Source organism: Podarcis muralis, chromosome 4, assembly GCF_964188315.1.
Source record: "Podarcis muralis chromosome 4, rPodMur119.hap1.1, whole genome shotgun sequence".
NCBI classification, from domain to species: Eukaryota; Metazoa; Chordata; class Lepidosauria; order Squamata; family Lacertidae; genus Podarcis; species Podarcis muralis.
The window spans coordinates 18,062,671-18,088,424 of record NC_135658.1 but is presented as its reverse complement, the minus strand read 5'-3'; the positions used below and the strand labels follow the sequence as shown (position 1 = coordinate 18,088,424).

The following is a 25,754-nucleotide window of genomic DNA, read 5'->3' as shown; positions in this document are numbered from 1 at the left end:
TGAACCAGTAGAGTGAAGGATCCAGGGAGGAGTTTGTAGCGGAAGATTGGATTATTTCACACAGAATCACAGAATTGTAAAGCTGGACGGGACCCGAGGGTCATCTATCCCAACCCCCCCGCAATGCAGGAATATGCAGGCGGATCAAACCTGTGACCATGACGTTATCAGCACCATGCTCTAACAGACTGTGGTGGTACGTTTACATTTTAAATGTTTTACTCCCGTTGTGAATTGCCCACGGAATGTGATCAAAGGTGGGTATAAAAATGTTTTACACACATATATACATATGGATGGCGCTGTGGTCTAAACCACTGAACCTCCTGGGCTTGCGGATTGGAAGGTCAGCGGTTTGAATCTGCTCGACGGTAGTGAGCTCCCGTTGCTCTGTCCCAGCTTCTGCCAACCTAGCGGTTTGAAAGCACGCCAGTGCAAGTAGATAAACAGATAAACGACATTTCCATGCACTCTGGCACTCATCACGGTCTTCCGTGCACCAGTAGTGGTTTTAGTCATGCTGGCCACATGACCTGGAAAGCTGTCTGTGGACAAATGCCAGCTCCCTCGGCCTGAAAATCAAGATGAGCGCCGCAACCCCATAGTTGTCTTTGACTGGACTTAATCGTCCAGGGGTCCTTTACCTTTTTACCTTTCCCTATACATATGGATATAGAAGGAAGACTTTGCTGCAGATTCTGCAGCAGCCTCTTTCAGCTGTGTTTTGCCCTTGTAACTTGATGGATGGAGATGCACACATGAGGAAGGCACTCCCTTACAACATAGCACTGACAATAGTATTATTGCCATGTTGATTATAACACAGCAGTGTCTTGCATTGCATCAATGCTATGTCCTCTGGCTCAAGCAGTTTATAAATCAGTTGATACACTGATACTTCAAAGTAGAGGCTCAATGAGCGTATGGATGCTACAGCAACATTTACAGTGTTCTAAACATTCATAACCCAGTGAGCATCCCAATGATTTATCAATGCACATGGTGACAGCTTTGTAGTCACATGGAGAAAGGATGCTGAGGTCCCACTCCCAAAAACCTACCTACTCGGTCTGGCTGCATCAGGGCTGTTGCCGACGTGTGAGGGAACAAGGCAAGGGTATCCCTGGTGGTGCCACCCAAGTGAATGGTGTTCCCTTGGAAATGAACACCATGCATGTCTGTTTCCGTGCCTAGTCCAATACTATGCCAAGAAACCTTGTCATCCTTGCACATGGCAAGTCCGGGCAGGTTCCCAAACAGATAGCCGTTGACAGCTGAAGGAAGAAAAAATGCACAAGATCTCAGATTACTGTGCTTTTGCAAACCCACAACTGAAATTGCTCATATTCACCAGCTTGTTACCCTTGCCTCTCTGCTCCTCTGTTCTCACCTACCAGCAGATTTTAGGGCTCAACTACACATTATACTGGGACATGGGTGGCGCTGTGGGTTAAACCACAGAGCCTAGGACTTGCCGATCAGAAGGTCAGTGGTTCGAATCCCCACAACGGGGTGAGCTCCCGTTGCTCGGTCCCTGCTTCTGCCAACTTAGCAGTTCGAAAGCATGTCAAAGTGCAAGTAGATAAATAGGTACTGCTCCAGCGGGAAGGTAAATGGTGTTTCTGTGTGCTGCTCTGGTTCGCTAGAAGTGGCTTAGTCCTACTGGCCACATGACCCGGAAACTGTATGCCAGCTCCCTTGGCCAATAAAGCGAGATGAGCGCTGCAACCCCAGAGTCGGCCACGACTGGACCTAATGGTCAGGGGTCCTTTTACCTTTACCTTACACATTATACACAAATGTGCAAGAAATGTACCCTGCCTACCTGTCAAATTTGGCCCACCAGGGAAAAGGGAGATTAAGATCTGTTCCAGTGGCCAGAAAGGCTTCCCCTGCCTTAAGGAATAGTTGACCCAGCTAACAAGGGATGAACACTTGCCTCTGCAGAACTGATCATATCTTGAGAGGTTCTGTGAGGAGAGCAGTGATTGGGCTCTAGGTTTTGGTTGCCTCGGTGAGGCTACTAGGTGGATTCAATCCACCTTTGATTGACATCAAAGATACAGCTGTCATTTTCAAGATGACACCACATCCTCTGGGCACAATAAACATGAGTTAACTTACGTGTGTAAGTAACTCTGGGTGCATCATTAGGGTAATGAACAATCATTTATGTGCCATTTCGGTTCACAGGAATGCTCACAAACTCAATGTATAATGAACTCATTCAGTTTAGTTCATGTCCTGTGAACTCGGCACCTATCTGCCGGAGGCAAAGAAGCTGTCTAGAGAACTTCATTAATGCTTGCCTGCTTGATTATTAACAGGACCAAGTCATCTCTGAACTTGTCCTCCAAATAATTCAGATCTTGCAGATAGGATACTACTAGGTAGCAGCGGCTTGAGTCTTCATCCAGACTGCGATGTAGCATTTAACACAACCCTACAATTAAGTTTGCAGAAGATAATGGTTTACATTTCTTCCTGGACTGCCTGTCCTCACATGCAGGTCAGTCCTTTGCGGCCTCCTTGAAAAAAATACCAAACTTTTGCAGTTTCCCTAGAAGTGCCTTTTGCTGGTACTAGACAAGTAAGCCGGATTTAACACTTCTTTGACTGCAAGCTGTGCCTAAGTTCGTATGTTCATGGAGATTTCTTGGCAGGGATACTGGAGTGGCTTGCCGATTCCTGCTCCAGGTGGATCACGTTTAGTCAAAACTCTCCACTATGACCTGTCTGTCTTGGGTGGCCCTGCACGGCATAGCTCATAGCTTCTCTGAGTTATTCAAGCCCCTTCGCCACGACAAGGCTGTATATTGTCTCCCTGCTTATTTAACTTATATGCAGAATTCATCATGCAAAAGGCTGGACTGGATTAATCCCAAACTGGAATTAAGATTGCCAGAAGAAATATCAACAACCACAGATATGCAGATGACACAACTTTGATGGTAAAGAACCTCTTAATGAGGGTAAAAGTAGAGAGCGCAAAATATGGTCTGAAGCTTAACATCAAAAAAACTAAGACCATGGCCACTGGTCCCATCACCTCCTGGCAAACAGAAGGGGAAGAAATGGAGGCAGTGAGAGATTTTACTTTTGTGGGCTTCATGATCACTGCAGATGGTGACAGCAGTCACAAAATTCAAAGACGCCTGCTTCTTGGGAGAAAAGCAATAACAAACCTAGACAGCATCTTAAAAAGCAGAGATATCACCTTGCCAGCAAAGGTTCATATAGTTAAAGCTATGGTTTCCCCAGTAGTGATGTATGGAAATGAGAGCTGGACCATAAAGAAGGCTGATCGCCGAAGAATGGATGCTTTTGAATTATGGTGCTGGAGGAGACTCTTGAGAGTCCTATGGACTGCAAGAAGATCAAACCTATCCATTTTTAAGGAAATCAGCCCTGAGCGCTCACTGGAAGGACAGATCGTGAAGCTGAGGCTCCAATACTTTGGCCACCTCATGAGAAGAGAAGACTCCCTGGAAAAGACCCTGATGTTGGGAAAGATGGAGGGCACAAGGAGAAGGGGACGGCAGAGGACGAGATGGCTGGACAGTGTTCTCGAAGCTACCAGCATGAGTTTGACCAAACTGCGGGAGGCAGTGGAAGACAGGAGTACCTGGCGTGCTCTGGTCCATGGGGTCACAAAAAGTCGGACATGACTAAACAACAACAACAACAAAGTTTGTATGCATTTCATAAAGACGCAATACGTCTGAAGAAAGTTGGCAGTCAGACACTGCAGCTCATTCTGCAAATTTCAGCCACAGACATGGTACTTCCATGGCACCTCCATGGTCAGTATTTTGTGGGAGGGGTTCAAGTGAATATTGGGAGAATTGCTTAAAGTGCTCTGTCACTCTCATGCAACAAATCCACTTAAAAAAGAATCTGACTCCAATTAGAAAAGTGATGGGGAAGTGCGTTGGAATGAACAAATAGTGTGGAATGAACAAATGACTTATGAAAAGGCATATAAAAAAAAGCAAATCAGGCTGGATGCTCATTGTCGTTTAATCTCCCACAAAGAAATCATAATGAATGCTCAATAAAGGCCAGACGTAGTCTAAGTACTGTGTAAGCTTTGTGCAAGCAAATCAGGGCGGAAGCTCAATAAACAGGTTGTTTGGAGAAGCCCTATGCTCTTCCCCTAGGACCTAATTCTGCCCTCATTTCTCTTTCATAATGGATACCTCTGCTACAAACCAATACCCAATGGTGATTTTTTTTTTTTTTTACCATACCGTGCATTCTGTTGGATTCCTGGAAATCCTCATCTTCCTTATTAACTTTGGATGGATCACCAGTGAAGGAATTGATGTTTGTGTCAAGATAGAAACTCAAGTTCTCATCGAATACTGTAAACAGTAGGTAGAATTCTTTGTCTATTCCTTTCTGCAGTCAAAAAACAAATATGCGTTAGGGGGGAAAAAACATTTCCACTTTTTTCTTTAAGCAGGAGATCAGAATCATTACGCTAGAATCTTTCATCAATGAAATAACATTCCAGTGCTAAATTTTGAACTTTCTCTAGTATTAAATACAGAGCTATAAAATACTCTACAATAGCTTCAGGAATCTCTCCACTCAACATTAAAGAAAGTTTGCATAGCCCTTTCAGCCTGGAATGCACTCATGATTCTAAGATCTGGATCTTTTGGTTTACAACAACAACAACAATTTAATATTTACCGTATTTTCCCGTATATAAGACTAGGTTTCCCCCCGAAAATATAATGTCAAAATTTTAGAGGCATCTTATACATGGATATATCTCTCTCCCCCCCCCCCATTTTCTTAAATTGGAGTCCCCCAAAATAGGGGATGTCTTATACATGGGGGCGTCTGAAGGCAGAAAACATCCGGGAATTTCTGCGGCGAGTTTTGCTGCTTTCTTTGGTGACTAACTGTTTTAAAAGTTAATAATAATAATAATAATAATAATAATAATAATAATAATAATAATTTATTATTTATACCCCACCCATCTGGCTGAGTTTCCCCAATACAGTATTAAATATTAAAAGCTTCCCTTAACAGGGCTGCCTTTCAGATGTCTTCTAAAAGTCAAATAGTTGTTTATTTCCTTGACATTTGGTGGGTGGGTGTTCCACAGGGTGGGTGCAACTACCAAGAAGGCCCTCTGCCTGGTTCCCTGTAACCTCACTTCTCGAAATGAGGGAACTGCCTCATTAAAAACAAAACTAGAACATGTCCCCGGACTAACTGCTGTTTCACAGGTTTAACCACCTAGAAAATGACGTTCTTAAAACAGCTCCTAATTGTGCATCCTGAATTAAAAGGATTAACCAAATTGAAGGAGAAAAAATCTCTTTGACAGGATTATAAAACTAGTCCAAGAGGTTTTGGTTAGAAATAAACGTGTCTACATTGATTGGCAGCATTTTCCCAAGGTTTCAGGGAGGTGACTTTCCCAGCCTAACTGAAGATCCTAAAGACTGAACCTGGAAGCTTTGTGCAGTCCCTCTAAGCTGCAGTGTTTCCTAAAGCACCTATTACGGGTGCAGAACACATAGCCCTCCAGATGTTGGTTGGCAAAACCTGCACTAGCTCTGACCATTGGCCATGCGGCAGGGTAGGGATTTCTGTGACCCCCTCCAAGGTGTTGTTGGACTCAACCTTCCTCCAGTCCCAGTCTACAGGGCCAATGCTCAGGGAGGATGTGAGTCAACAACATCTGGAGGAGCACAGTTCCCCACCCCTACAAAGAGATCATTTGTGGAAGGGTTTATAAAAACAGATGATTAATCAATAAACCAATGATGAAATGTTTCAGATGTACAATTAATTACAGCTTCTGAAATAAATATAAGTATTGTAACCGGTATTAACTGTTCAGTTCCTGGGTAGCTGTGACTACAATAAGACAACTACAGCATCTTCTTCCAGCAACCTGGGTAGCAAAAACTTCATGGGACTCGAAACAGTCATCGTTCAGTCTGGACACTTGTAATTTTCTTAATTTAGATGTGAAAGGCAAGTAGGATTTAGAAGTTCAGATTTCACTTCATCTAAATTATTCAGCGTCAAAGTCATCTTCCTTCCAAATTTTGCTCAAGCTGTCATAAAAAGTCTCTTTCCCAATTCGGACTCTGATCATAAACCATTCCATAGCACCTCCAAGGATAAAAAAGAAAGGGAGAAATCTATATACTCCAAAGCGTTGCTTTCCAGGGACCATGTTCAAGAGTGGTTTTATTTTATGTTCGACAAGCATTTTACATAGGAACTTAATCCTTGCAAGGGAGTGGTTGATCCTTGCAACTTTCTATTTGTGTTTCTATGCCTGGAATGCAACCTAGTCAGGTTCACATCAACAAGTGAGAAATAAAGACTCCACTGCAATATCAAATCATTTCTGCAACATTCAGTGTATAAACAGAATCTTCAGCATCCTCCATGAATTTTGTCTAAACCCAGGGCCAACCCATGCATGAGACAAGGCGAGGCGACTGCCTCAGGTGGAAGGATCCATAGGGGCAGCAGACTCCCTTGTTATCTCTTTTTCTTGTGGTGAGCTTCGAAGGGGCATTTGATTAGAGACTCTTGGAGGCCCAAAACGGAACTAGAAAATGATTTTTCTGATCATGCGTTCTTATGTTGTAAGTAGACCTAATCAATATAATTCAGTTCAGATCTGGATTTGCTTAACATGCTACCCTTTGGGCTCAGCAAACTCGCTCAGCCATTCATAATGCATGGATCAATCAGAATTAGTACCTGTGTTCCGTCTGGTTCCAAAGCATTCTTCTTGCAGATTATTAGAGGCCCCACAAGACCTGACTGGGTGTCCATGACAGGATCGTTTGCTGAATAATACAGGTAGGTGAGACACGGTGGATCATCGCCCGTTGGGCCGACACTTTCAGGAACTCTCCATTTGTATTTAAAGGTCTCGCCGGGTTTTACATAAGCCCCCGGCTTCTGGTGCCCTAAAAATAAAAGGAGGTGAAAAAGCACCCTCCCGGAAGAAACTCGTGGTAACACACACAGAATAATAATAAAAGAAGATAATTCAAGTAAATATCTTCATAGAAAGAAATGGGATTTAACTGAGTAACTGTAGTTGGATCAGACTAATTTTTCCATGTGACTCCCCTCCCCCTTTTAGGATGACAAGCCAGTATCTTTCTCTTCCTCTATTTTGACTGTTAGATTGTTTAGGCTGTTCTTCACGCAGCTGTGTTACCTAAGAAATCTGTACACTGCTTTAGGCATGCTTTTTTTTTTCATGAAAAAGCAGTGTAAAAATGTATAAATAAGTACAGTGGTATCTCGGGTTACATACGCTTCAGGTTACACGCTCTGCTAACCCAGAAATAGTGATTCAGGTTAAGAACTTTGCTTCAGGATAAGAACAGAAATCGGGCTACGGCGGCAGCAGGAGGCCCCATTAGCTAAAGTGGTGCTTCAGGTTAAGAACGGACTTCCGGAACGAATTAAGTACTTAACCTGAGGTACCACTGTATTGTTTCATGCCACTCTAATCTCCAAGTCATGAGAGACTCTAGGGCTTCCTGCTCTCATCTGGTTTCCTTGGAAAGAAGGTGGATGGAGACTGCGGTGTCTTTGGGATATAATATTTTATATTAAGATATGCACAGCCTGAGCAAAGGATGGGGGAGGCTCAGAGCATGGACACCCCCAAAAGATCTTGCTCCTCCATTCGTCACAGCTTTGGACCCAGCACAGAGCAGAACCCTTTCCTCTCTGCAGCTTTCAGCCAGCCAGTGCGGTGTAGTGGTTAAGTGCGGTAGACTCGTAATCTGGTGAACCGGGTTCGCTTCCCCGCTCCTCCACATGCAGCTGCTGGGTGACCTTGGGCCAGTCACACTTCTTTGAAGTCTCTCAGCCTCACTCACCTTACAGAGTGTTTGTTGTGGGGGAGGAAGGGAAAGGAGATTGTTAGCCGCTTTGAGACTCCTTAGGCTAGTGATAAAGCGGGATATCAAATCCAAACTCCTCCTCCTCCTCCTCTTCTTCTTCTTCTTCACACACTACTCTGGCAATTGTTCTCTGACCTAGCAGCTAGTTGAGGGCTGGGGAAGGCTCTGTTCTATGGCACAGAGCAACTTTGTTGGTTATGCCAATTGTGGTGCTTAGCTAGTCAGCCCCAAGCCATTTCCTAGGCAAAGGGACAGGTTGGGCAAGCTTGCTCTTATACATTCTACCCCTTACAGATACAGGATCCCAAGAAATGGAAGGAACTCGGGGCATCATCCAGAATGACCCCCCCCCCCCAAATCATAACAATATAAATAAATAAATAAAGTTACCATCTTCATAAGGGGCTCCTTCTGACGCTTTGCTGAAAGCTACGCCATGAGGCATCATGCTGTAGTTCTTGTCAGCTTTGTTGGCAAAAGTAACCAAAATTGTGTCTCCAACTTCAGCTTTGATAACTGGGCCTGGGGGAGAGCAGGGAAGAGAAATGAGCTGGTTTGGGGAAGGGGGCGCTGAGCTTCAAAACGTCTCCCTGCTTGCCCCCATCCCCTTGGTTAGGGGCATTGCTCAGATGGGTGAAATGTTCTCAGGGTGCCTGGCTGCAACTTCCAATGTGAGAGACTGTAGCGGGACTGAAACCAGTGCCAAAAAAAAAGAAAAAAAAAAAGACTCAAAACCACAAGGCGTACCAAGTATGCCAAGGTGAGTGGCGCCTTCTGTTTGCTTCTTTTTGCGAGTAAATTTTCCATCGGTGTAGGACACATAATGAACTTTCCAGTACTGTCCTCCGATTCGGTCATCCCCTTGTATGAAGAAAGGGGCTGAGTCGCTGTGAGAGAACAAAGTATTAATACCGGTTGTACAGCTGACCACAGATTTGAAATGCTCAGTTTAAAGCAAACAGGTAAGATTATGCACAAAACAGATTTATCAATTTGTTTTTTTGGAGAACCACCTTTCTTCCTGGGAGCTCACAGCTGCCGTTTTAGTCTCACAGCAACCCTGTGAGGAAGGTTAGACTGACAGGTAGCCATTATCCCAAGGCTAATTAGCCCAAGGGGGAAATATAAAGATGATATGAGAGACATGGGACTCCTGCCTAAAGCAGAAGTTCTGGATCACTTTCTTTTCTCTCCTAAGGTAACGTGCAGAGAAATTAAATGCACCATGTGACAATGCCAAGTTCCAGTTCAGAATATAACAACATCATTTTATTTCTCTACAAGTTATCAGGGAAGAGACAAGGAGGAGTCTCAAGGCTTCTTCTTTCAACTGCACCCATTTATTGGTTTGTTTTCGTTCTTATTTTTATTATGTATTTTGGTTTTTCAGATTGTAATAAATTGTGTTGTGAACCGCCTTGAGATCTACAGATATAGGGCAGTATACAAATTTTTTAATAATAATAATAATAATATCGAATTCTACCCCACTGATTTCAAACTTAGGTTTCTAATATTTAAGTCAAACACTCAATCTGCTATTCCACATGGGCTTTAAAAACAACAGCAAAAACCTGGTGCATATATCTGCATAAGTTAACTGCAATAGACTACAATTTCATTTAGAAAAAGGTGGCATACAGCATACAAAATGACAACAACATAACTGTTAAGTTGTGGGTGAACATATCAGACGACACAGTGATTCTTCAAACAGCTCTTATATAATAATAATAATAATAATAATAATAATAATAATAATAATAATAATTTATTATTTATACCCCTCCCATCTGGCTGGGCTTCCCTAATCACTCTGGGTGGCTTCCAAAAAAATATTAAAATACTGTAATACATCAAACATGTATCAAACATCTTGTTTATTCACAGGCCAGAACAGAACTGAACTGAAGGGTTCAGCCAGCCTGCTTATATAGAGCTCCACTACAACACAACAGTAACCACTTTCTGTAACTATCCAATCACTGAACGCCACTTTCAATCCCTTATTTGCATATGTGGACCTGAGTGAAAACTATCTACAGTATCCCCCTGCTGGCCCAAGGTGAGAACTTCAGTACATAACAGTAACTAAAACATCAGTAAAAATGTCATCTTTCAGCTAAAAGGGGAAAAGAAGAAATAAATAATATCACAACAAATACCTGCCAGTAGCATTTAAAGGCTGGCCTGTGAGTTTATTAAAACCACCAGGTCCATAATCCCACAAAATTCTTTCAGCGGCAATGAAGTATCTTCTTTCCTGACCACTCTGTGAAGGCCCGGTAATGTTTTGACCGCAAGCCTTGATGTTGTAGAATCCCATCATACCAGCTACAGTGTAGGAAAGGACACACAAGAAGTCTTTAATTTGATCTGGTTTCACCATGCAATCAATTATGCTAATGCTGTAATTTCCAAACTGGGTTGTCAAGGGGCACAGTAGCGTGCCAAAAGAGTACCAACATCATGAATCACAAGTTGGGACAAAGGTGAGGTAGAAAAACAACAAACAAACAAATGGAGCCAAAATTGTCAAGGGGATGGAACAATTTCCCTTATGAGCCAAGGTTACAATATTGTGAAAAGGGGAGATTGCATGCTAGGGATTATTAGAAAAGGACCTGAGAACTGCCAATATCATAATGCTGTTATTGTTAAGTTGTGGGTGAACATATCAGACGACTCAGCGATTCTTCAAACAGCTCTTGTTTATTCACAGACCCAGAACAGAACTGAACGGTTCAGCCAGCCTGCTTATATAGAGCTCCACTACAATGCAACAGTAACAACTTTCTGTAACTATCCAATCACTGAACGTCACTTTCAATTCCTTGTTTGCATATGTGGACCTGAGTGAAAACTATCTACAGTATCCCCCTGCTGGCCCAGGGTGAGAACTTCAGTACATAACAGTTACAGTGGTGCCTCGCAAGACGAAATTAATTTGTTCCGCGAGTTTTGTCGTCTTGCGATTTTTTTCGTCTTGCGAAGCACGGTGTCGGGAAAGTTTTGGAAAAGCTTCAAAAATCACCAAAGTCTTTAAAGGTAAAGGTAAAGGTACCCCTGCCCGTACGGGCTAGTCTTGACAGACTCTAGGGTTGTGCGCACATCTCACTCAAGAGGCCGGGGGCCAGCGCTGTCCGGAGACACTTCCAGGTCACGTGGCCAGCGTGACATCGCTGCTCTGGCGAGCCAGAGCCGCACACGGAAACGCCGTTTACCTTCCCGCTAGTAAGCGGTCCCTATTTATCTACTTGCACCCGGGGGTGCTTTCGAACTGCTAGGTTGGCAGGCGCTGGGACCGAGCAACGGGAGCGCACCCCGCCGCGGGGATTCAAACTGCCAACCTTTCGATCGGCAAGCCCTAGGCGCTGAGGCTTTTACCCACAGCGCCACCCGCGTCCCACCAAAGTCTTTAAAAACCTCAAAAAAGGCTACCACACCGCGTGCTATGAGTTGCTCCTCGAAGTCAAGTCGCAACTGTATTAACGGTGTTGAGAAAAAGGAAACAAACTTGCAAGACGTTTCCGTCTTGCGAAGCAAGCCCATAGGGAAAATCATCTTGCGAAGCAGCTCAAAAAACAAAAAATCCTTTCGTCTAGCGAGTTTTTTGTCTTGCGAGGAATTTGTCTTGCGAGGTACCACTGTATAGAAATCTGCGGTGTGACTGCATTTGGAACACTGTGCACAGCTCTGGTGGCCTAACCTCAAAAAGGTTCAGAAAGGGGTCAACTAGAATGATCAAGGCTGCAATGGAGCAATGCCCCTATTGATGAAAGGTCAAAGTATTTGGGCCCCTTTCGTTTAGAGAAAATATGAGTAAGAGAAGGATGTGTTGGAGGAGTCTAAAATGATGCGTGGTGTGAAGAAAGTGGATAGGGAACATTTTTCTCCTTCTCTCATAATGCTGGAGATGGGGGCATCCAATGGAGTTGAATGTTGGAAGATTCAGGACCCAGAAAAGAAGGTCCTTTACAAGGCACATAGCTAAACTATGGAATTTGCTGCCACAGGAAATACTGATGGCTGTCAACTTGGATGGCTTTAAAAGACACTGGAGGTAGGAATAGTAGCCCTGTGCGAGGTCTTATAAAAACTCTCAGCACCCTTAACAGGCTTCAGTAAATCTTTGGGGCAACCCAGGGCTGTTAAAATGGCATAAGAGTGCTTTTTTTAAATAATATTTTTTATTACTTTTAACATATAAATTATAAAATGTACCACAAAACCTATCACTTATACAGTCTTTTTAGACTTCCATCAGCACCTCTGATGATCCACTGTTTTAACCACTTCTTATGCATTCCTTAACTTTATATTGCCTTTACATCTCTTAACAAATCATCCTCCCCCTTGTCCATTTTTACAATACTTCTAATAATACTCCTCACAAAACTTCTTGCAAGAAACAAGAAGGCATAAGAGTGCTTTAAATGGTGTGAATGCGACCTGATTATCTAAAACGGGATGAAGTCTAGGAGAGATGGGCTGGAGACAGAGGCTCAGAAAGTATCAGTTCACTGCCATCTTTTGTCTGGACAAGTGGCTCACTGGGAGCTCTCCGTGGTGCTGCAACAATGGACCTGTCTGGCATGCCTTGCCCCATGGGCTCCTCCTAGGAACCAGAACACGGTATGAGTGCCAAGTCAGGTTGGTTAAATGCTGGTTTTATTGGTTCTTTCCCTCTACTGTTTAACTTGTGCTTTTACTTATTTGTTTGCTTGTTTTTATTAAATTTTATTAAATTTCTATACCACCCTCCATCTGAGGCTCACAGTGGAGTTTGCTGTATATAAATAAATAAATAAATAAATAATAAATACATACATACATAACATAGTAACAAACCAACCAACCAGATACTCCCCAGTTTAAAAAGCCATGGATCATTTATTTAGCCAAAGGCCTGGGGGAATAGGAATGTTTTTGCTTGGTGCCTTAAGATATGTAACAAAGGCACTAGGCTAGCCTCCCTGGGGAGAACATTCCACAAACGGGGAGCGACTGCAGAAAAGGTCCATTCTCATATTGCCACCCTCTGGACGTCTTGTGAAGGATGGGAACACAAAAGGCTTCAGACTGATGATTGCAGGCTCTGGGTTGGTTCATATGGGGATTTATGGCTGTTCATAATACTTTATTAAAAAATGTTGTGCTGTTTGAAGGACCTGCTGTGGCTGCCTGGTTATTATTGCTTGTCATTTTGAGCACTTTTTAATTTAGATGCAGCCTATACAGTCCTGCAACAAACAGGCAAACAAAAGGAAAACATTAATCCCAACTGGCAGCCGCCAGAAGCAGCAATTATTATCAGTAGAACAGAGCCTGTTATTGCTATATGGCTTTTTTTTACAGCTTACACAATACATTCCTGGAATCATTTGCTTCAGGATGAGAACAGAAATCGTGCACCGGCGGTGCGGCAGCAGCAGCAGGAGGAGGCCCCATTAGCTAAAGTGGTGCTTCAGGTTAAGAACAGTTTCAGGTTAAGAACAGACCTACGGAATGAATTAAGTACTTAACCCGAGGTACCACTGTATATAAAATATTACTAGCAGTAGTAGTTGTTCTGGCCCAACTGCAATGTCTATTGACCTTTCTCGAATGGTGCATAGATACCTTGTATGTGATGATCGACTTGGCAGGTCAAAAGCCACTTCCCAGCATTCTCTGCCATCATTTCTGCTGTCACAAAAGTGGCCGGAAAGAGGCTGATGACATCCATCCTGTGGCCTCTGCTAAGCAAAGTATGGCCGAAGAACTGTGCAGAGTGAACGTCGATCTCGGTCCCCATCCCAAACAAATGCCAGGACACCAATTCACCAGCGCACATCTCCAGGCCAGGGAGGTTTCCAAAAACATACCCGTTAATTGCTGGAAACATATAACACAATATAAGAAAAGATAATCCATGAGTTACAGGGATATGAATGACAGGGACATTCATTTTAAAACAGCTAATGTGTGCCACATTTAAGATTTTCCTTTTTGTTCTCTATTTCACTAACGTAATGGAAGCAAAATGGCTTCAAACAAAGTCATCATCACCCTTTTCTCCTTTGTTTAAAGATAAAGAGTGTCTGGGGAAACCCAGCCAGATGGGCAGGGTATAAATAAATAAATAAATAAATAAATAAATTATTATTATTATTATTATTATTATTATTACAAGAAAGATATGAAATTTAAAGGTTAAAGGGACAGAAAAAGAGAATAAGAAAAAGAAAAAAAGAAAACCAAGGGAATGTGAGATAAAAGGAAGAAAAACAGAGAAGGGAAAAGTTGGGCAGTTGGAAGAGGTCCCCATGCTTCAAGATGGGGTTAGAGATGGATTCTGGGGTCTAGACACTGACAGCTGTGGGCCAGGATTAGATGTCTGAGGTGAGCACAGAGTTATGAGTCCAGAAGCCCCAAAGAGCAAGATTGCCTCAGAAGTGGTGGACTCCCCTTCATTAAAGGTTTTAAAAGCAGAAGCTGGATGGCCACTCTTGTGGGGTTGCTGTAGTAGTGAGTTTCCTGCATTGCCAAGGGGTTGTACTAGATGATCTTTGAGGTCCCTTCCAATTCTATGAATGGAATTCAACATCAGGTGGAGAAGGAGATCTGCTCATGCAACAAGACTTTCCCACCTTTTCTCCCTCTGCTGCACCTTTTCTTGTGCAGCAGAAAGTCCTCTTGTACAAGTGGACCACCTCAATCCATGCGTTCAACAACTTAGTTGCATCCCACCCTACGATTCTAAAGACAGGACATGGTGAAAGGCAGGAGGCAGCATTTAGGAACAAGCCAGCTGTCAGAACCCAAAAATACAGGAAGACACCAGAGCTCAGGGACAACCTTGCTGCTTAAGCAAGGCGCAACTGGAACAGGAAGACCTTCAAACTCCATCCTGCCCAGGGGGATCCTATGGACAGCCTGCCTGAAGGGGTCAGTCCAGGGGCTGAGGATGCTAAAATGCTCAGATTGATATTGCAACTTGCAGTTCAGGGTTTCACCACAAGGAGAAGCTGCACACAAACCCAGAGGCCATCCATTCAAGTCCTAGGGACCTCATGGCAAAAGGCAGGGGTCAGCAAACTTTTTCAGCAGGGGGCCTGTCCACTGTCCCTCAGACCTTGTGGGGGGCCGGACTATATTTTGGAAGGAAAAAAAATGAACAAATTCCTATGCCCCACAAATAACCCAGAGATGCATTTTAAATAAAAGGACACATTCTACTCATGTAAAAACACGCTGATTCCCGGACCGTCCTTGGGCAGGATTTAGAAGACGATTGGGCCAGATCCGGGCCCCGGGCCTTAGTTTGCCTACCCATGATGAAAGGCATTTCACAATGGGTTGCTTGCCTAACCTCTGCTTTTTCCCCGTAGGAGCTGCTGAGGTGACTCAAAGCTGGGGAACCTGCTTTAGGGTCGAACTGAAGGCACCTAGTCCGGCTTGGCCTGTGTTTCAAGCTGCGGGTAGTAGACGAAAGAGGCGGCATTAATTTCCTGGCACAACCCCAGACTATTTCCTCTCACCAGGAAAGGAAGAGGAGCCGCCGCAATTAGAAGTTGCAACCAAATCTGGCGGCAATTGTAAAACAAGCGTTGTTCTTCCTGTCCTGCAGCAACTGCTCACCGTGCATCTTATTGCTCAGTTGGAAATCTTCATCCTCTTTATCCACAGTGCTGGGTTCCAAGCAGAAGGTATTTATATTTTCATCCAGGTACCAGCTGAGATTTTCATCTACGATGCTGAACATCAGAGCGAAGCTCTTTGTGGCACTGGCCGCTGGCGCTGAAGCATCATCTAATGTTCCTAAGAAAGCAAACATGTAAAAGTTTGTAAACCCTTTAAGTTAATTTATTTGGAGCCACTTCACATGTTCTAAAAATTCTTGCCTTGAAATCAATCCCGAGTAGGGAATCAGTGTGCAGACTCAAGGCCTAGGTACATATTATGTACATGAATGATGAAGAAGAGTTTGGATTTGATATCCCGCTTTATCACTACCCTAAGGAGTCTCAAAGCAGCTAACATTCTCCTTTCCCCTTTCCCTTCCTCCCCCACAACAAACACTCTGTGAGGTGAGTGGGGCTGAGAGACTTCAGAGAAGTGTGACTAGCCCAAGGTCACCCAGCAGCTGCATGTGGAGGAGCGGAGACGCGAACCCGGTTCACCAGATTACGAGTCTACTACTCTTAACCACTACACCACACTGGCTCTCATAATGATGTCGTTAGCAATTGCACAGGGGGATTCTTTAAAATTACAGACCAAGAACATGGGATAGGCCTTATTCATGAGAAGCACAACAGTACATGGGGAAGGGCCAGGGCCCTCACCATGAAGTAAGGTGAGGTGATGCCTCAGGTAGCAGAATCTACAGGGGCACCAAACCCACCTCCAAGGAATGAATCACCTGCTGCTGTATTTATACTCCAGATTTCTTTTTGGGAAAGCTCTATACTGCTTTCAGCATTTATAGATTCATAGAATTGTACAGTTGGAAGGGATCCCGCAAAGGTCACCCAGTCATCCTGCAGTGCTGGCATCACAGCTAAAGAACTACAACTAATCCAGAATGCGGCAGCTAGACTGGTGACTGTGAGTGGCCACTGAGACCACATAACACTGGTCCTGAAAGACATACATTGGCTCCCAGTACATTTCCAAACACAATTCAAAGTGTTGGAGCTGACCTTTAAAGCCCTAAATTGCCTCGGCCCAGTATACCTGAAGGAGCATCTCCACCCCCATTGTTCAGCCCAGACACTGAGGTCCAGCACCGAGGGCCTTCTGACGGTTCCCTCACTGTGAGAAGTGAGGTTACAGGAAACCAGGCAGAGGGCCTTTTCGGTAGTGGCGCCTGCCCTGTGGAATGCCCTTCCAGCAGATGTCAAGGAAATAAACAACTATCTGACTTTTAGAAGACACCTGAAGGCAGCCCGGTATCGGGAAATTTTTTAATGTCTAATGTTTTGCCATTTTTTATGTGCTGTAAGCCACCCAGAGTGGCTAGGGAAACCCGGCAAGATGGGCAGGGTATAAATAATAAAATTGTTGTTGTTGTTGTTACTATTATAGAATCCCTGACAGGTGGTCATCCAACCTCTGTTTAAAAGAGTCCACCATCTTTCAAAGCTGTCCATTCCCCTGTTGAACAGCTCTTACTGCCAGAAAGTTCTCCCTGATGTTTAGTCAGAATCTCCTTTTTCTTGTAATTGAATCCATTCTACCGTATTTTTCACCCTATAGGACACACTTTTTCCCCTCCAAAAATGAAGGGGAAATGTGTGTGCGTCCTATGGGGCGAATGCAGGCTTTCGCTGAAGCCTGGAGAGCGAGAGGGGTCGGTGCGCACCGACCCCTCTCGCTCTCCAGGCTTCAGGAAGGTATCCGCAAGCCGTGGGAGAGCTGTGTGAAGTCGCGCAGCTCTCCCAGCGCTTGCGAAGAGCTGCCTGCACCCAGAAGCCTGGGGCGCGCTGAGCTCAGCACGCCCCAGGCTTCGGGCTTCGCACGGCTCTCCACAAGCCTCTCTCCTTTCCCTCACTCCCCAGCTATCAATGGGACTTGATGGGAGGAGATGGTTCTTTTAAATCTCTTGGCCCAAAATTGTTTAGGGCTTTCAACATAATAACCAGCAGTGTGAATTGGACACCAGAAATGGGCTAGGCTACTCAGACATCATGCAAAGGTACAACTGCTGAACGTATCAGAATTTGTGGATCCAGACCTGAATTTTTTAGCCAAACCTTGCTACCACAGAGGCACATGGCATGATATGTTCCGTACCTTTCCGACAAACCACCAGCGGCCCAATTAACCCACTGCTGATATCTTTTGGCGTGTCGATATGCGAATGGTAAATCCAAGTCAGGCACCGTGGATCTGCTGGTGTAGGTGAAAACTCATCTGTAACCAGCCATGTATATGTATAATTGGAACCAGGGAGAACAAAATCATCAGCCTTGCTTTTGCCACCTGTTCCATCTCGGTAGAGGGCTCCTGAGGTGGAACGGAAAAAAAAAAAGATTGAAGTTCTTTGTGTGCCCTTTTAGACATCTTACACATGAGCATTTAATTTGTTCTCTCTCTCTCTCTCTCTCTCTCTCTCTCTCTCTCTCTCAGTTAAAGTTGCTTTGATCACTTTTGCAAAAAGAGAAAAGATGGAAAAGCGGCTAATTAAATATAGGGCAGCACTCAAGTAGGTTTTATTCAGAATAAACCCACTGAAATTAATGAACGTGGCAGTGATGTGAGGTTAGTCGCCATTGCCCTGTCCCACCACCTGATACTAGTATAAAAATATTTGGCTTTTGCACATAGCTGTCAAGTGTCCCTTATTTGAAGGGACAGTCCCTTATTCCAGCGCCATGTCCCGCTGCTGTCCCTTATTGATAGATGTCTCTTAAATGTCCCTTAAATGATGTCCCTTAAATTTCAAAGGAAGCAGCTCCTCTCCCTCCCTCCCTCCCTGCCGGCCAGAGAGGAGGGAGGCTCCAACTGTGTTGCTTGGCTGTGTTGCTCACCCAATAAGAAGTCTAAGAACGACTGGGGGTGGAGCTTGCATGCCTTGTGTGTGGCTAGTTAATGCAAGCTGAGGGGTTTTTTGAATGCTGGACGCCATTTTGTTGCATGTGCTGCTGCAAACTTTGCAGTGCAAAGCCAGGCAGGGGAGCCATCTTAAGTTGAGGCTGCATAGGCCTTGTGGTGCATGTGATTCAGATTCTATTCAGTTGAACCCCTGGTTACAAAGTTGGTTGGACAGTGTTCTCGAAGCTACCTACATGAGTTTGACCAGACTGAAGGAGGACAGAAAGAATGGAGTGCCTGGAACAGGTGAGGCTGCAGGTCCCTTATTTTGGCTGCTGGTCCCTTATTTTCAAGGCTGCTGGTCCCTTATTTTCAAATCTGTAAGTTGACAGCTATGCTTTTGCATAGCCTACTGTACGAAGGCAAGAGTCACATTTATTACTCTGCCCACTTTTACTTCTGGCCCTGCCCACCACAGACATGTGACACCCCACCCTCTCGAAGATTCCCTGTGAGGGAATGTGGTCCTCAAGCTAATGAAGTTTCCACACTGCTGGAGTAAATGAACTCTTAGTCTGACCCAGCAGGCCTCTATTACATTCCTCTGCAGACAAATTGATGTGAGCCCAGATCTGAACTGAGGTCTCCTCTGTCAAATTTCCAACATGCTACCCGAACCACTATACTGGCTCTCAGGAGTAACAGAGGAAAGAGAGAGAATCTGAAACAGCAGAAGAGGAAAAGCAAATCTTTGTTTTACCTTCAGAATCTTTCTCGTAGAAGACTCCGTGTGGATGTACAGAATAAGGCCGGGAAGCAAAGTTCTTCAAATGAATAATAAAAGTATCTCTTTCTTCGGCTCTCAGAACTGGACCTAGAAAACCCAGCCAAGATGGTTTGGGGATCTCCTGGGAGTACGTGTCATCTGTGAATTGTTTGAAAATTGCTTTCTTGTAAACCCGACCTATCCTGTTGGGGCCTCTTCTCACATACACAATTGCTTCTCTGCAGTAGAAAAGGGGGGGGGGGGGAGTGAGTTTAAGTTAATTTTCAATCCATGAATCATATGGAACAGATGAGGACGATGAGATTTGAAACACTAACACAAGCACTCCATGTGTGGGAACCAATCAACTTATGTAGGGGACAGGTAAACACTGAATGTCATCATGTGTCAGGCTGGTTGCCCAGGAACGTACAGTGGTACCTCTGGATGCGAACGGGATCCGTTCCAGAGCCCCGTTCACATCCTGAAGTGAACGCAACCTGCGCCTGTGCGTCTGCGTGGGTCGCGATTTGCCGCTTCTGCACATGTGCGTGACGTTATTTTGAGTGTCTGTGCATGTACGAGCGGTGAAACCCAGAAGTAACGTGCTCTGTTACTTCCAGGTCACCGCGGAGCGCAACCCGAAAATATTCATCCTGAAGCTACTTCAGCCCGAGGTACAACTGTACAAAGACAAGGGAATGTTTCTTATTGTCTGCTTTTTATTCAGTATTTACAGAGAGGCTATATCTCTTGGATAATGGTGTTGTCCCGAGTGACTCTCCACCCCTCGTCTCTCCCACTTCCTCATTCGTCAACCTCGTTGTCTCTCCTATGGGTGCTGCTATGTGCCCTCTGTCTTTGAGCTCTTTGCTCTCCTACTTTCAAGGCTCACCAGGTTCTGGGAGAGGGTGTGTGTGTGTCTGGAATGCTTCCTAAAGACACTGTGTCCGTCAACTGTCATCCCCCTGGTGCTTCCTCCTCCTCCCCTCCCATTATTTCCCAACTTTCCCCTTCATCTGCCTCTGAGCTGTGACCTCCCTGTTGTAAATCTAAACTGTCTTCTTCTTCCTCCTCCCTGGAAGAGTCAAGCTGGGGAGGCAGTCTCCACCATTCCTCCTCTGCCCAGTTCCTGACATCATGATACCATTTCACTAATAATAATACAGTCATACCTCATGATACGTCCGCTTCATGTTACGTTCTTTCATGTTACGTCCCGCAGTGACCCGGAAGTCCTGGAAAGGGCTACTTCCGGGTTTCGCTGCTCGCACATGCGCAGATGCGCAAAATGATGTCACGTGCATGCGCAGAAGCGGCAAATCACAACCCGCGTGTGTGTAGACGCATCGCTGCGGGTTGCGTTCTTTTCATGTTGCGAGCAGGCCTCCGGAACGGATCCCGTTCACAACCAGAGGTAAAGGTAAAGGGATCCCTGACCATTAGGTCCAGTCGTGACCGACTCTGGGGTTGCGGTTCTCATCTCGCTTTACTGGCCGAGGGAGCCGGCGTACAGCTTCCAGGTCATGTGGCCAGCATGACTAAGCCACTTCTGGCGAAGCAGAGCAGCGCACGGAAACGCCGGTTACCTTCCCCCTGATGTGCTTTTGAACTGCTAGGTTGACAGGAGCAGGGACCGAGCAACGGGAGCTCACCCCATCGCAGGGATTCGAACCGCCGACCTTCTGATCAGCAAGTCCTAGGCTCTGTGGTTTAACCCACAGCGCCACCCGCGTCCCAACCAGAGGTACCACTGTAACAATGAAATTAATACAATTTTACACATCTACTTCAACTAAGCATTAATAAGCAGCACAGAGAAGAGATGTGAAATGCTGGCAACATTGAGTTAGGTCTTGAGAGCGAATATTCGGAGCCGTTTCCCCCATTTCGTGATGACTTTTCCTTCATTGTCCCATAATGTAAACTAGATCTTGGGAAGCAGCAGCCATCTCTTGTTTGTCTTCTCAGCCCCCACACACCTGGCAAGCATCAATATGTACCTTGCCCTTTGCATGGCACATGCCTTTCTTTTGCAACTCCCGGCCCTACAGGGCTGTAACCATACATAGGGTGTAGGAAACAAACACTGGCTAATGGAGCGGAAAAAGAGGCCATTATGAATTAGTTCACAATTCAATTGCAGAGGCGACTTTGCTGGGAATTTTGACTTCAGTAGCTTAGCTTGCTTAATTAAGGGCCCTTCGATACATCCTTTTTATTGCACATTCACAATGATTTGTGCTCAGGATTCAGCCAAGACACAATCCGACTTTCAACACTGTGCCTGAAAAGGTTTCGGGGCAGCCATACTGCATCATTTCCTTTAACGTCCTGCTGTAATCTTGTAACTTTTCATTCCGCAAATTGCCCTCTGGACAGCAATTATGTTGTAGAATGGGGGAAGCGTCATACAACAGCTAATAAAGTAGAAAACCCCCCACCTCTAATAAACTGTCTTTGTGCCAACAATTAGGGTAGCCATACAGTGGTGTTAAGTTGTGGGTGAAGATATCAGAAGACACAGTGATTCTTCAAACAGCTCTTGTTTATTCACAGGCCAGAACAGAACAGAACTGAAGGGTTCAGCCAGCCTGCTTATATAGAGCTCCACTACAACGCAACTGTAACAACTTTCTGTAACTATCCAATCACTGAACGTCACTTTCAATTCCTTGTTTGCATATGTGGACCTGAGTGAAAACTATCTACAGTATCCCCCTGCTGGCCCAGGGTGAGAACTTCAGCACATAACAAGTGGTACCTTGGGTTAAGTACTTAATTCATTCTGAGGTCCGTTCTTAACCTGAAACTGTTCTTAACCTGAGGTACCACTTAGCTAATGGGGTCTCCTGCTGCCGCCGCACCACTAGAGCATAATTTCTGTTCTCATCCTGAAGCAAAGTTCTTAACCTGAGGTACTATTTCTGGATTAGCGGAGTCTGTAACCTGAAGCATATGTAACCTGAAGCATATGTAACCCGAGGTACCACTGTATTTCAAAAAGTGAAAATCTGGACACAAAAGTTGTTCAGCTTTTTTGGGGGGGGGGGGGCAAAGTTGTTTAGCTATTTTTGCAACACATTAAGTTTCTGAGCTATTTTAAAGGAAATTCGCCAAAATCTACACTTCCAACATGGGCAGCCATACGTGTGGATTTTCATGCACATTCCAGTGATTTCTGCCCGGACACTGTTTCCGACGGCCGAATCCTGGCTATGTCCGGGAAATTCCGGACGTATGGCAACCCTAAACATGTTGCAGAATCCACCCACAATAAAACACTAATCTGGAAGGGACCGCGAGTGGACTTGTCAGGTCTACATTTGATCTGGGGAATGTCTGCAAAGGACTGGTCAGTGCTTTGGAATTCTAAGAATTTGTTACATCCAGCACTGCAAAACCCTATTGATCATGAAAAACCAGAAGCAAACACTATGCAACAACATTTTAACATGCAACAAAGAGTTAAAATAAACTTATAAATTCAACTTTTGAAGCCTTTTGAAGAAAAAAAAAAGCACGGAAAACTTAGTGCAGATCCATATATTATTATTGCAGAAAAGCTTCTACCATCACGTATACAAATGGTTCTGTTTATCCATCTCAAACCACTCAGATGAAGCCACATTTCATCAGTGTTATAAAACCTGCGCCTTCCAATGCTTTTGTCTAAAGGTTACTTGCAAACACACAAGCCTATGTAGAAGTCATTATTTCTCCACGAAGTCTGAAGGCCACAGCAGGCTCTGAAAACATCAAAAACATCAGATGCTTGGCCATCAATAAACGTTTCATAAAGCGTCCATCTCCTTTATGCATTGATAATAGGAGCTTTTCTTTTTTTCCTGTGCAAGCATATACACGCTTACTGACTCACAAACAAGTCCCATTTACTTTAATGTAGCAAACCAGAAGAGCGTCTGTAGAATGCCAGCATTGGGTGCTTCTAGACTTTAATTCACGTTGCACAACTAAAGTTGACTTGGTGCTCTTGCACAACAACCGCCCCCAAGCCCAAACCTGACTTTCTGTGATAAGGAAAGTGATGGCGGAAAGGCACTGGGGAGAGTGGGGTGATGCTTGCTTGTCAAAATAAATGCTTTAAAAGCTCGTATCATCTAAGCTCCCTAACATTCTGCAAACAGATTAGGATAAATGATCGATACATAGGTTGTCTGGTAGTGACCTTAATCTCTCAAAAATGGTTCTCTTTCTGCCCCAGAGATTTATGCCTGCATTCCGAAGAATTCCGAAGAATTGTCACATGTGAGTCGCCATGCAAGTGCCCCCTTCTCTCTGCTTACACCAGTGGTGTCCAAACTTTTTTCAAAGAGGGCCAGATTTGATGAAGTGAAGGGCTGTGAGGGCCGACCAAAGGGCTGACCAAAGTTTTTTTAAGGATTGAAGTTGTTGGGGTTTTTTTAGGATTGAAGTTGTTGAGTTTTTTTTTAGGAATTTACCCCAGGCAATAAACTAATAAACTGCCACACGGGCCGGATTAAACCTGCCGGATTAGGCCCCCGAAACGGACTTTGGACATGCCTGGCTTACACCTAAGACCCTTCTCAGAAATCTATATTTGGGGTGTGGATGTGTGTGGGGATCAGCAGGGCCACAGTTCAAGGCCCACTTCAACGCAGCAAAGTCAACCCCCACTTCCACTATGTTTCAAGTCAGACCAGAGAGGGGGGAGAGATGTCTTCACATTACCTGATTTCTTTCCCCACGTCAAACTCCAACTCACTGATGTTGTCTGCGCATGTGCTATCATGTGCACATGCGCAGCCACTGCCTAAAATTTCCGCGCCATATTTTGATTTTGGCTTCTGTCTTCAAATCAAATGGAAGCTGGTTTGAAGAAAAGCGCAGCCGTTGTAAGGACCGAAGCTCCCGCCCGAAAATAGTCTGAAAAACACCACCCTGAGTTCATTGGGACTTACTTCTTAGTAAGCGTGTTTAGATTGCAATCTTTACTCCTCCCAATACAAGTACGATAGCTCAACCATAAATGCATAATCATCTAGGGGCGTTTAAGTCAAATGCAGTTGAATGGCAGTTGCACTGTGGTACTGAAGCTTAGGAAACTTCGCGTTATTACAAAAGGACCGCAGCACAGGTCTTGACTCCCCTCCAAATCCCTTGGAATTTAATTTAATTTAATTGCTAAGTGTGCAGACCTGTAGCAGTGCGCCTTAAATGCACATTGCAAAAGTGAAACGAGAGGCAGCCTAAAAAAACTCCTCGCATTGCCGTTTTAACCAGCCTATGCTGCTTTCCGATGCATTTTCAGGTCGCTTCAAAAACTTGTTTCATTGCCCCAATATGCTTCTTTGGAGGAAACAAACAACTTGGAAAGCACTGAGCCCAATATGCATCATGTGGGCAAGTGTGAATTAACTACTTTAAAAGCGACAGCAGAAACTCAGAAGACCCTACAGGGACTCCTGCTTTGACTTACTCATCCTCTGTCAGATTTTGTCCTGTGATCAGATTCTCGCCGCTCGGCGCATAGTCCCAGTTCTCCTCCACAATTCCAAGATAGTACGTCCTGGTAGCCGCTTCTGCTAAAAACAAATGCCAGAAGATTAGGCTGGTTAGAAGGCAGGCAGCTCGCTTCACGAAAGACATTTGCGTGTTTGTGTGTGTGTGTGTGTGCAACTCAAGCGAGAGGCAGCCAAAGTGCGCTCACCTCAGCCCTGCCCACTCACATTCCAACTAGTCAGACAGGAGGCAATGGACAAAGCCATGCCCCTCCCAGGCAGCAATTTGGGGCTGATGAGGGCACAGGCCAGAAAACCTGAGCCAGCTGGCCGAAAAAGGGCCTGTGGTGTGGGGTTGCCATGGCGACGAGCCTCTTGCCAGGCTTTGAAGGCCCGCGTGTGTGAAACTGTGACTTAGTGTTGTTTGTCCCTCGAGCTAAATGAAGAGAGCGCTTTATTTGTAAATTTGGGCGATTTCCCCCCCTCCCTCCAGGCGTTCGTACTGTGTGAAAAGGACGGTGCAAAAGTGTTATAATGGGGACTTTTTGTCTTCTTCGACTCCTATGTCTGTCTGCAGGATGGTACACTGACATGCTCTGACAAGCCTCTCCTTGCTCTGTTTTCCACTAAGCTGTGATCCTAAACTGAACACAACAGTGCTTGGCTTAGTGTTAATTGGCGAAACTTAGCTTATTTCATGAATTTGTGAGTTTATGGCAAATCTTCCCCTCTCCCAAACTCATAGCAATATTGTGCTGTGACAGACTGCATATAAATTGACGTCCTCAATGGGCCATTAGCCTGATCCTGCAGGCTCATATTACCGGTACGTCCTTATGTTTTTATTGTGATTTCATACATGGAAGCAAACATGGAAGTTCATTCACACATAACTGCTCCTCGATGCACGCATCAGTATATCTTCCAGAGGGGTACCAATGCAAATCTCTTGCAGCAAAAGCAGCAAATAATATCACGGCACTTTATAAAGACGAACAGGTTTATTGTGACGTAAGCCATGGGTAACCAGTCATGTGCTTTCCAGGCATTGTGGGACTCTGCTTCCCATCA

The 25,754-nt window shown here is 44.7% G+C and overlaps 1 protein-coding gene and 1 pseudogene across 6 annotated transcripts in view; both read right to left on the bottom strand.

Annotated features, from left to right (window-relative positions):
- The window catches only part of HEPHL1 (hephaestin like 1), a 39,126-nt gene extending 14,233 nt beyond the window's left edge, over positions 1 to 24,893 (bottom strand). For 2 of the 6 annotated variants that reach the window (XM_028726071.2, XM_028726075.2), the window contains exons 1-11: positions 24,662 to 24,893; positions 19,195 to 19,439; positions 17,694 to 17,906; positions 15,537 to 15,716; positions 13,536 to 13,790; positions 10,079 to 10,247; positions 8,661 to 8,800; positions 8,304 to 8,435; positions 6,748 to 6,959; positions 4,251 to 4,401; positions 1,062 to 1,274 (exon numbers count right to left, since the gene is read on the bottom strand). In XM_028726071.2, the coding sequence (XP_028581904.2) occupies positions 1,062 to 1,274; positions 4,251 to 4,401; positions 6,748 to 6,959; positions 8,304 to 8,435; positions 8,661 to 8,800; positions 10,079 to 10,247; positions 13,536 to 13,790; positions 15,537 to 15,716; positions 17,694 to 17,906; positions 19,195 to 19,439; positions 24,662 to 24,831 (2,080 nt within the window). In that variant the 5' untranslated portion in view covers positions 24,832 to 24,893. The remainder of the gene's footprint in view (positions 1 to 1,061; positions 1,275 to 4,250; positions 4,402 to 6,747; positions 6,960 to 8,303; positions 8,436 to 8,660; positions 8,801 to 10,078; positions 10,248 to 13,535; positions 13,791 to 15,536; positions 15,717 to 17,693; positions 17,907 to 19,194; positions 19,440 to 24,661) is intronic. The other 4 variants (XM_028726070.2, XM_028726073.2, XM_028726072.2 and 1 more) reach the window with 4 other exon arrangements.
- On the bottom strand, positions 5,742 to 6,692 carry LOC144327464 (ubiquinol-cytochrome c reductase complex assembly factor 5 pseudogene; annotated as a pseudogene).
- Positions 24,894 to 25,754: the final 861 nt, after the last annotated feature.